The following is a 12,310-nucleotide window of genomic DNA, read 5'->3' on the forward strand; positions in this document are numbered from 1 at the left end:
AGGTCAAGGACAAAGTTGTGGAGAAGTACAGATCAGGGTTGGGTTATAAAAAAATATCATAAACTTTGAACATCCCACGGAGCACCATTAAATCCATTATTAAATAATGGAAAGAATATGGCACCACAACAAACCAGCCAAGAGAGGGCTGCCCACCAAAACTCAGGGACCAGGCAAGGAGGGCATTTATCAGAGGCAACAAAGAGACCAAAGATAACCCTGAAGGAGCTGCAAAGCTCCACAGCGGAGATTGGAGTATCTGTCCATAGGACCACTTTAAGCCGTACACTCCACAGAGCTGGGCTTTATGGAAGAGGGGCAAAAATCTGGAAGGTACTCTGGTCAGATGAGACTAAAATTTAGCTTTTTGGCCATCAAGGAAAACGCTATGTCTGGCGCAAACCCAACACCTCTCATCAACCCGAGAACACCATCCCCACAGTGAAGCATGGTGGTGGCAGCATCATGCTGTGGGGATGTTTTTCATTGGCAGGGACTGGAAAACTAGTCAGAATTGAAGGAATGATGGATGGCGCTAAATACAGGGATATTCTTGAGGGAAACCTTTTTCAGTCTTTCAGAGATTGGAGACTGGGATGTAGGTTTCACCTTCCTGCAGGACAATGACTCTAAGCATACTGCTAAAGCAACACTCGAGTGGTTTAAGGTGCAACATTTAAATGTCTTGGAATGGCCTAGTCAAAGCCCAGAACTCAATCCAATTGAGAATCTGTGGTATGACTTAAAGATTGCTGTACACCATCAGAACCCATCCAACTTGAGGGAGCTGGAGCAGTTTTGCCTTAAAGAATGGGCAAAACTCCCAGTGGCTAGATGTGCCAAGCTTATGGAGACATACCCCAAGAGATTTGCAGTGGTAATTGCTAAAAAAGGTGGCTCTACAAACTATTGACTTTGGGGGGGTGAATAGTTATGCACACTCAAGTTTTCAATTTTTTTGTCTTATTTCTTGTTTGTTTCACAATAAAAAAAGATTTAGCATTTTCAAAGTGGTAGGCATGTTGTGTAAATCAAATGATACAAACACCCCAAAAGATCCATTTTAATTCCAGGTTGTAAGGCAACAAAATCGGAAAAATGCCAAGGGGGTGAATACTTTCGCGAGCCACTGTACATATTTACAAATGATGTTTGTGCTATTTTTTAAAGAAACACCTGGAAATATGTTTATGGTTGAACTTTCTATATGTTTTCCTTCAAAATTGTTGCTCAAAGCTGTGCGTATAGTGCACCACAATAGAGAAAGACAGCGCTACCAAGACTGAGTGCACACTGATTGCACAAGGCACAGAGCGTGTTGTGTGTTGCGCTTAAAAGGGTTCGAGCGGGATAAAGCTGTCCCGAACGAAAACAAATCTTGGTTGATCGAGAGTCGTCTGTGCTTTCGATTGGTCGAAAATTTGAAAGATATATGTATAAATAATTTTCCATATATAGACACACCCTATGTGTTTTAATAAAATCAACTATATGTAGGCTACTGAGCTTGTCTGATGCTTTAAGCACACCAGTTTATTAAATAATTAAGACACATAAATGACTCGAGGGAGCCAGAGACCGTCCTCCTCCCACTGCTGCTGGCCTTCGCAGATTCTGCTGTTACGCTCCTGAAGTTGCCGGTAATAGACTATACCAGGGGTCGGCAACCTTTTCCATGTGGGTGCCAATTTATCTTACCATTTCTAACGATCTGCCAGTTCTGATTTTCATATGCACATTTTCTTGGAACAGTTTCAGTTTCTTATATTAAGATCATTGTCATGTGGTTAATCAAAATGATACAGTTGAAGTCGGAAGTTTACATACACCTTTGCCAAATACATTTAAACTCAGTATTTCACAATTCCTGACATTTAATCCTAGTAAAAATTCCCTGTTTTAGGTCAGTTAGGATCACCACTTTATTTTAAGAATGTGAAATGTCAGAATAATACTAGAGAGAATTATTTATTTCAGCTTTTATTTCTTTCATCACGTTCCCAGTGGGTCAGAAGTTTACATACACTCAATTAGTATTTGGTAGCATTGCCTTTAAATTGTTTAACTTGGGCCAAACGTTTCATGTAGCCTTCCACAAGCTTCCCACAATAAGTTAGGTGAATTTTGGCCCATTCCTCCTGACAGAGCTGGTGTAACTGAGTCAGGTTTGTAGGCCTCCTTGCTCGCACACATTTTTTCAGTTCTGCCCACAAAATATCCAATGGCATTGAGGGCAGGGTTTGTGATGGCCACTCCAATACCTTGGCTTTGTTGTCCTTAAGCCATTTTGCCACAACTTTGGAAGTATGCTTGGGGTCATTGTCCATTTGGAAGACCCATTTGCGATCAAACTTTAACTTCCTGACTGATGTCTTGAGATTTTGCTTCAATATATCCACATAATTTTCCTCCCTCATGATGCCATCTATTTTGTGAAGTCCACCAATCCCTCCAGCAGCAAAGCACCCCCACAACATGATGCTGCAACCCCCGTGCTTCACGGTTGGGATGGTGTTCTTCGGCTTGCAAGCCTCCCGCTTTTTCCTCCAAACATAACGAGGTCATTATGGCCAAACTGTTCTATTTTTGTTTCATCAGACCAAAGGACATTTCTCCAAAAAGTATGATCTTTGTCCCCATGAGCAGTTGCAAACCATAGTCTGTCTTTTTTATGGCGGTTTTCGAGCAGTGGCTTCTTCCTTGCTGAGCGGCCTTTCAGGTTATGTCGATATAGGACTCGTTTTACTGTGGATATAGATACTTTTGTACCTGTTTCCTCCAGCATTTTCACAAGGTCCTTTGCTGTTGTTCTGGGATTGATTTGCACTTTTCGTACCACAGTACATTCATCTCTAGGAGACAGAACGCGTCTCCTTCCTGAGCGGTATGACAGCTGCGTGGTCCCATGGTGTTTACACTTGCGTACTATTGTTTGTGCAGATGAACGTGGTACCTTCAGGCGTTTGGAAATTGCTCCCAAGGATGAACCAGACTTGTGTAGGTCTACAATGTTTTTTCTGAGGTCTTGGCTGATTTATTTAGATTTTCCCATGGTGTGAAGCAATGAGGCGCTGAGTTTGAAGGTAGGCCTTGAAATACATCCACAGGTGCACCTCCAGTTGACTCAAATTATGTCAATTTGCCTATCAGAAGCTTCTACAGCTATGACATCATTTTCTGGAATTTCCCAAGCTGTTTAAAGGCACAGCCAACTTAGTGTATGTAAACTTCTGACCCACTGGAATTGTGATACAGTGAATTATAAGTGAAATCATCTGTCTGTAAACAATTGTTGGAAAAATGACTTGTGTCATGGACAAGGTAGATGTCCTAACCGACTTGCCAAAACTATAGAAATTTGTGGAGGGGTTGAAAAATGAGTTTTATTGACTCCAACCTTAGTGTATGTAAACTTCCGACTTCAACTGTATCTAAATCTAAATGAAAATGATACAGATCTAAAAGTAACTTCTATTACCATTGCCAACTATGTAAAAATAGCCTACATAAAGGCAACAAATTAAAATATTGCAGCCTGCAGGTAGAAAATATCCTGATAAAAATAGATATCCTATGAATCACATTGGCTACACATGGCCTGTCTTCAACTTGAAACATTGTATCAAGTATCAACTGGGTATGGCCCGAAGCTAGCAAACTTGCAACATTGTGTCACGGTTGTTGTAAGAGACGGACCAAGGCGCAGCGTTTGTTGAGTTCCACATATTTAAAGTGAAACTTCTTTAACCAAAACAATAAACAAGCAACACAACACGACTACGTGGTGACACAAGCACCAATACAAACAATATCCCACAAACACAGGTGGGAAAAATGGCTACCTAAATATGATCCCCAATTAGAGGCAACGATTACCAGCTGCCTCTAATTGGGAACCATACAAAACACCAACATAGAAATATTGAACTAGAACACCCCCTAGTCACACCCAGACCTACTACACCATAGAGAACCAAGGGCTCTCTATGGTCAGGGCGTGACACGTATAAAATATTCTGGGCCCTCAGAGTTTCTGCGCCTGTGCGCTCTTGACAGACACAGCTGTAGGTTATTTGTGCAAGGGATAAGAAATTATCAGGTATTTTATGACATTTCCACTGGATCAGAGCATTACATTTTTCCGTTTCATGCCAATTGGTTATCTAAAGCGAGAGAGCTGTAAATATTTTTCAAATACATTGAGTAACTATTGTCTGTTTTTACTTCCACTGAGAATGTTCAAATAGGCTACGTTGAGGAACTATTGTCAATCTTTCCAGCTCTCTTTTGATCTTCACCACTCAGCGTGAAAGGAGGGAAAAAATGGCATGCTCTGATCCGGTGGAAACTAGGCCTACCTGATTACTTCTTATCCCTTGCGCAAATAGCCTACAACTATGTCTGTACGGAGTTTACTGGAGCTGGAAACTCTTAGGGCCCAGAATGTTGTATGCAATGTTGCAAGTTTGCTAGAGCAAACTTCAGGACAGACCCAAGTTAATAGTTGAAACAATGTTTCAAGATCCTTGCAGACAGGCCATGTGTAGCCAATGTGATTTATAGGATGTTTATTTTTATCAGGATATTTTCTACCTGCAGGCTGCAATGTTTTTATTTGTTGGCTTTATGTAGGCAATTTTTTACATAGTTGGGAATGGCAATAGAGTTACTTTTAGAATTTTGATTAACCACATGATAATGATTTTGAGATACGAAGACTTTATTAAAAAGTAAATGAAACTGTTCCATGAAAATGTGCATATAAAAATCATAACTGGCACGCAGATCTGTAGAAATGGTAAGATAAGTTGGCACTCAAAATGGAAAAGGTTGCCGACCCCTGGTGTAGCCTATTAGGAGTGTAACAGCAGGAGCGTAACAGCAGAATCTGCGAAGGCCAGCAGCAGCTTCTGGTTAGGCTATCTTGATCTCTGGCTCCCTCGAGTCATTTGTGTGTCTTAATTATTTAGGGTTAATGACCTGGCTGAAAATTGCAGGTTCAATCCCACATATTCTTTAACCATGAGGCTCAGATATACTCTACTAAAAGAGAGGAAGTTTTTATTTCGGCCCTATTTAAAAATCCAGTCAGAAAGGTTATTGAAGTGCTCCTGAGTAGTGCAGCGCTCAAAAGCACTGCATCGCAGTGCTGAGGCACCACTACAGCTTGGGGTTCGATCTCAGTCTGTGTTACAGCCGGCCGTGACCGGGAACCCCATAGGACGGCGCACAGTTTGCTCAGGGCCGGGCACCTGCAAGCTGACCTCATTCATCAGTCAAATGGTGTTTCCCCTGACACATTAGTGCGGCTGACTTCTTGGTTAAGCGAGGCTGTCTTCTGGGTTAAGCGAGGCTGTCTTCTGGGTTAAGCGAGGCTGACTTCTGGGTTAAGCGAGGCTGACTTCTGGGTTAAGTGAGCAGTGTGATAAGAAGTAGTGCCGTAAGAAGTAGTGTTATTGACATTTTCTGAGGACCTCTAAGACTAGGTCAAATGTACATTGAATGAACATCAATGAAATATTATGTTGAACGTAAAACAAATATGTTACGAACGTCATAAAAACTTTCTGGAAATTGTGGAACATTGTGCAACATTGTGGGAATGTTCTGTGCAACCTTCATGAATATCACAAAAATATTCTTGCAACATCCCAGACAGCTCCCATAACTTAATTAAATGTTCTGGGAACCTTTAAAGAACTTAGACCAGTTGTTCTGTCAACATTCTTACAACATTAAGGGAATATCCTGTGCAACCTAACTTACATTGCATGAATGTCATCACAACTGAACATATTTTTTTCTGTTTTAGGAATCTCCTGTCATATCCCCACAATGTTCCCACAACCTAAAGAAATGTTTTAGAAACTTTGAAAGAACATGAAACATTTGTTCTGGGAACGTTCTTGTAACATCAGATGAATGTTTTTTTCACCCTAAAAGAAACATTGTATAATCATCCTGTAACGGCTGTCTTCGTGAAGAGAGGACCAAGGCGCAGCGGGTTGCGTGCTCAACATTATAATTTATTAAATGTGAACACCAAAAAACGACGACAGGAACCAGTTTTGAAGGCTACACCAACGCAATGCAAAAACAACTACCCACAATTAACAAACAAAACACATGCCTAATTATAGGACTCTCAATCAAAGGCAACTACAAACACCTGCCTCCAATTGAGAGTCCAACACCCAATTACCTAACATAGAAAATACTAAACTAGAAAGAACATAGAAATACAAAAACATAGAACATAACCCAAAACCCGGAAATAATAAATCAAACACCCTTCTAAACAAACCACCACCCCGAACCACATAAAACAAATACCCTCTGCCACGTCCTGACCAAACCACAATCCCAAATAACCCCTATACTGGTCAGGACGTGACACATCCACACAATTTGACTTTTTTTTTGTGTTTTGGGAACATATATTTTGTGATGTCCCCACAATGTTCCCACCAGACTGTTCCCACAACCTAATGAAACATTCTGGGAACATTTAAAGAACAGACTAAATGTGGTATGGGAAAATTCTTGCAATATCAGGCAAATGTTTTATACAAACATTGTATAATCATCAGCATGACTGGAGAGTTTCTGTTTAATGAGAACATTTACCACAACCTAACAAACGTTCAGGGAACTTTCACATAAGCAATTTTGTTTTGTTGGGAAAACATTACTGGTACATTGTGTTATTACCTTACCTGGAATCCTAATGAGAACTTTTGGGGAATGTTCCATGGTGGTTGGTACAGATGTTGGGCACAACATTTTAGTGAATGTTAGGAGAACATTCTAAGGATATTTCATTTAAAACATAAACAAAAAAAACTTTTACAAATGTTTTGGGGATGTTATCATCCTAATGAACTTAATCTAGAACTTAATGGGAATCTTAGCTAATGTTCTGGTAGTGTTCCCGGTTTGCTGGGAGGGGCCCTCTTGGATCTTTCATTATTGGCAGGATGTTTTCTCCCCATATCTCACCATTTGTAGATATATATATACACACACACACAATAAAAGGCAGTGGGCCGTGCCCGGTTGAAAGGGGTCTGTACTACAATAGAGTGATTGTGTTCAGAGGGGAGGTAGAATGAAGGGAGGCTCAGGACTTCATGTTCTGGCTTCTCATCACCACACTAATGTTATCTACACACGGAGCGCTCTGAAAACATAGAGAGAGGGATGGCACTTTACAGATGGCTATTAATGTCTTTAATAACTCTGGTGTGAATTTCAATGAAGGTTGAGACCCTGTGAAAAACGGTGTATAGAGGCTGTGTATTACTGGTTACCTGACAAGGCCACTATCATTATGTCAAACTAGGTTTTCAGTGTTTTAGATTAGGCTGTTTTTGTTTTCAGTTTCACATCAGGAATAGGTTGTGTTTTACTAGGGGACAACCTGGAGTGACTAGACCACCACTTTGAGGCCTTCTGACTTTTTATTTGGGGTTGTTTAAATACTTTACCCCTAACCCCACTTCTCCTAACACACACACACACACACACACACACACACACACACACACACACACACACACACACACACACACACACACAGCCATCGGTAGGAAGTTACAGCTCAACCACAGCTAGGAAAAATGCCTTGTTCGTGAGTTCTGAGTCACTTATCCAGAGATTAGGGTTTGTGAGTGACTGAAGCAGCTGCTGGTGGTTTAGTAACTGTGTGACACTCCAGTAGTGTGAGGATTGTCTTTTTGACTGAGCAAATGAATTGGATTGAGATTTTCTTGACAGATATGGAGTCTATATCTCTGCTAACTAGTGTGTTGCCGGATCAGACAGGTATATGAAGGTATGAAACAGTGATGAGTAATGAGTGAGGAGTGTGCTTTGGTTTGTAAACACCCCTCCTAACCTCACACCCTCTAACGTAAACACATAAAAAAAACTACGACCAAAACAAAAACAACAGGAAGCAGTAGGCATGTCTCCATAGTGACTAAAGAACAGTCTGGAAACATTTAACGCCCCCCAAACTCACCGCCCTCCAACTTTCTGAGGGAGGAACTGAGAAACAGGGAGAGAAACAGGGAAAGGGGGGGAACCAGTGATGGTAAGTGGGTCCCCTCTAGACCCTAGTCCCCAGACAGGCTTCTAGTCCTAGTTGACTGCTACTGTCTACAGGTACAGCTCTGCCCGGTACTAGAATAGACCTTGGCTTTAATCCAACATTACTGAGCAGTTATACACCATTCTATTCTTTATACAATACCATGGGTATCCACTTCAAGCTTTCTCAGGCATGACCTTTTCTTTGTACTCACACACAAACACACACACTGGCCTAACAGTGGACACACCCTTTGCCATTCTCAGTGCTGTGTAGAAAGACAGTGTCACCATGTCTGTATCTGATATTATTGTTCAGATTATTCTCCGTTTCTCTAAAGCTGTTACTAAATACACACCACTTATAGAACTCCTGTCAGTTGTTAGTTTGGACAGAGCTTCTTGAATATTGAAACTGGTTTAATTCCTCATGATATTGTGCTGTACATGTACATTTTGAAGTAGCCTTCCTGTAAAATGTGAGTGTGGTTTGCAGTAATGTTCTATGGCTCATTGACTATGATTACTAAAGCCTGATCTGAGGGAAGATGAAAGCGATGGTTTCAGCCGTTGGATGGCCGACCCTAGTCTTTTAAACACACATGGTGTGCATGGTTTTGTCCCTGCCCAGCAACAAACCTGATCACACTAGTTGTACTGGGATGTATTGCGGTCTCATACATATGATGCCAATGCTACAGTGTTGAGTTGACAAGATGGGGCCCACCGTACAACCTAGTTTTGAGGAAGCACGTGTGTGTCAAACACTCTCGTGATGGAAAGCTGTTACACACGCTCCCGATCTGGAATCACACATACACACCCACTCTCCTTATCTGCCTCCTATTTTTAGCACCATGCCACATTAAGTCTTCATACTCCATTGAGTGTACAGTACGCCGAGTGTGATCATAACTGCACTGATTCTCACACATGCATGCACGCTCACACACACACACACACACACACACACACACACACACACACACACACACACACACACACACACACACACACACACACACACACACACACACACACACACACTTAGTCCAAATGCTGTGTTTATATGCTCCATCTTATCCCCCTCTTCTCCTCTCCTGTTATCCCTCTCTACATTGTTTTTCCAGGCTGTTCAAATTCCTGGGCCGTGCCCCCTCGTCTTCTCTTCCCTCTTCTCCAGTCTGTCCTGTCCTCCCTCATCCTGCCAGTTCATTTACTTTTCTCCTGTTGGTACAGAGTTTGTGTTTTTACCGTTTCTTAAACCATCTCACTGCCTTCACATTTCTACCACCACCATTGTTGGTGTGTATGTGTCCCAGCTGCTAGTAGTGTCTCCAGTGTAACAGTAACTGCTGTGACTCCTCTCTTTCTGTGTAACGAGAAACAGACTCAGACCTTGTGAGCCTGTGTGTTGTGTGTGTGTGTGTGTGTGTGTGTGTGTGTGTGTGTGTGTGTGTGTGTGTGTGTGTGTGTGTGTGTGTGTGTGTGTGTGTGTGTGTGTGTGTGTGTGTGTGTGTGTGTGTGTGTGTGTGTGTGAAGAGGGGGCTGGCTGACTTAACAAAGCAAAAGTTCTCCATTTGGTTGGGCCACAGTAAGCCTCTCCCCTCACTCCCTCCCTCCCTCCCTCACACCCTCCCTCCCAGCCACAGAGCCCAGAGCAGGAAGCGTACTCCCCAAGGGAGAGAGGAGGGGAGGGGGGAGGGAGGGGAGGGTCTTTGCCTGGCTACAGGAAAGAAGGAAACTTTAGTTCACACACATGCACTCGCTCACTTGCCTACAGATGGTGAACACCCGTCCACTCAGAACTTTCTGTTCCCCTGCGCCTGGGAGGATTTTACACACACACACACAGACACACACACACACACATACACACACACACATACACATAAACACACACACATTGAAGAGACGTTCTCACCCAGTGGGGCTTCATTTAAAAAGGAGCTGATGGTTCGTAAAAAGAACGGAAAAGAAGCAAAGAGACAGAAGGCGAGCGGAGGAGAGAAAGCCTCCTCCCTCTCTCTCTCGGGGGTGAGGTCATTCAGCCGGGGAAAGAGTTCTGGACGAGACCGCTGGGTCTGGATCTGATCAGAGACCCTTACCTCAGGTCCTCCCTCTTACCATCTCTTCCCTCCCTCCCTCCCTCCCTCTCTCCTCTTCTCTTCCTTCTGTTTTTGGGGTGTTGCAAAACCAATCTTAACTCTCAGTAAGTACAGGGATACCATATCAAGCGGGAATGTGTGTTTCTGCGTTCTCTAGCTTGGAGTGTATGTGTGTCACAGGAGGCTGCTGAGGGGAGGATGGCTCATAATAATGGCTGGAACGGAGCAAATGGAATGGTATCAAACACATGGAAACCATATTTGATGTATTTTATAACATTTCACCTATTCCGCTCCAGCCATTACCATTCCCATGAGCCCGTTCTCCCCAATTAAGGAGCCACCTGTGATGTGTGTTTCTTAGTTCTGAGGCTTGTGTGTGTATCTCAGTTTGAAGTGTGTGTGAGCATTTCTCAGTTCTAAAGTGTATGTGTGTGTGTGTGTGTGTGTGTGTGTGTGCGTGCGTGCGTGCGTGCGTGCGTGCGTGCGTGCGTGCGTGCGTGTGTGTGTGTCAGGTTTTCCAATGGCGTCAGCTGGAGAACCTCTACTTCAGAGAGAAGAAGTTCTCAGTGGAAGTTCACGACCCCAGGAGGTAAATCTATATCACAATTCACTGTGTGTGTGTGTGTGTGTGTGCTTGCATTTGTGCGCACGCGTGTGTTTCAGCACTGTAAATAGTTTTGTATCACAAAAGTAGTAAAGAATGCCCTTTTCCATCTGCCCCTATAATATATATGACACATAGCTAATATTAGTTAGTTGTGTTGATGATACTCCATTTCTGCTGTAGGCGTGAAAATAGTATGTAGGATATATGAAGCTTGGATAGATGCAATGTATAATGTCTTTATTGTCAGTGCTGATAGTTGCTTTGTGTAAATGTTAGCAGACTTAACAAACATAGAGCAGAGATGGTCAGGTGTTGGAGAGGTGTTGTTGTTATTGGTGTCAATATGTTAAAGAGTAGTAGAGGCAGCAAGAGATCCCCAGTGGGGCATGTGATTGAACAGAGTAGCTTGTGCACACATACAGACAGACCAGGAGAGAGGCATATCCGCTTCAGTTTATCTTGGCGTTAGAGTGAGATTCAGAGGATCTTAAATAGAGCCTGCACAGATAGAACTGCTGCTTGTCACTCACACACACTGAACTCTGCTGTCTAGAGGAGGAAGTCACCTCTCTTTTGTTTGTTTAGCGTCTCTACAGATGGAGAGAGAAAGAAGAGAGAAAAGGATTGAGAGAAGGGCAGAGAGAAGAGAGAGAGCTGTTTTATAGGAAGCAGTAGTTAGTGCGAGCAGGTCTGTAGACACAGATGTCTTTCTGTCTAAACAGTGCAGAGTAAATCATGTCATGAGAGACAACGTGCGGTATGGTAAACATCACTACTAGACATACTCTCTCTTTCTAGAATAAGCGTGTTCAAGGATGCCTTGCGTCTACTGTGGTGCGTGTGTACCTGTGTGCGTGTTATTTCATTTACTGTGTGTGTTGTGTGTGTATTCAGTGTGTATAAGGAGGCCTTGTGTCCGTCTCTACTGTAGGGCGTCGGTGACCAGAAGGACGTTTGGCCACAGTGGTATAGCTGTCCACACCTGGTACGCCTGCCCTGCTCTCATTAAGTCTATCTGGGCCATGGCCATCAGCCAACACCAGTTCTACCTGGACCGCAAGCAGAGCAAGGTAACACATAGAATCACTGTGAGGCTCTAGAATGACCGTGAGGTTCTAGAATGGCCACGAGGTTCTAGAATGAGTATGGGGTTCTGGAATGCACATGAGATTCTAGAATAACTGGGGTTGTAGAATGCGTATGAGATTCTAGAATAACTGTGGGGTTGTAGAATGCGTATGAGATTGTAAAATAACTGTGAGGTTGTAGAATGCGTATGAGATTCTAGAATAACTGTGGGGTTGTAGAATGCGTATGAGATTCTAGAATAACTGTGAGTTTGTAGAATGCGTTTGAGATTCTAGAATAACTGTGAGGTTGTAGAATGCGCATGAGATTCTAGAATAACTGTGGGGTTGTAGAATGCGTATGAGATTCTAGAATAACTGTGGGGTTCTAGAATGCGTATGAGATTCTAGAATAACTGTGGGGTTGTAGAATG

General features: G+C 42.8%; 1 protein-coding gene across 16 annotated transcripts in view; it reads left to right on the forward strand.

Annotated features, from left to right (window-relative positions):
* Positions 1-12,310, forward strand: part of frmd4a (FERM domain containing 4A) — a 151,968-nt gene that overhangs the window by 122,814 nt on the left and 16,844 nt on the right. For 12 of the 16 annotated variants that reach the window (XM_082962652.1, XM_082962649.1, XM_082962656.1 and 9 more), the window contains exons 12-13: positions 10,715-10,790; positions 11,737-11,879. In XM_082962652.1, the coding sequence (XP_082818778.1) occupies positions 10,715-10,790; positions 11,737-11,879 (219 nt within the window). Of the gene's footprint in view, positions 1-10,714; positions 10,792-11,736; positions 11,880-12,310 lie in introns of all 16 variants that reach the window. The other 4 variants (XM_082962646.1, XM_082962653.1, XM_082962659.1 and 1 more) reach the window with 1 other exon arrangement.

This window comes from Salmo salar, chromosome 16, assembly GCF_965601325.2.
Source record: "Salmo salar chromosome 16, fSalSal1, whole genome shotgun sequence".
In the NCBI taxonomy this organism is placed as follows: Eukaryota; Metazoa; Chordata; class Actinopteri; order Salmoniformes; family Salmonidae; genus Salmo; species Salmo salar.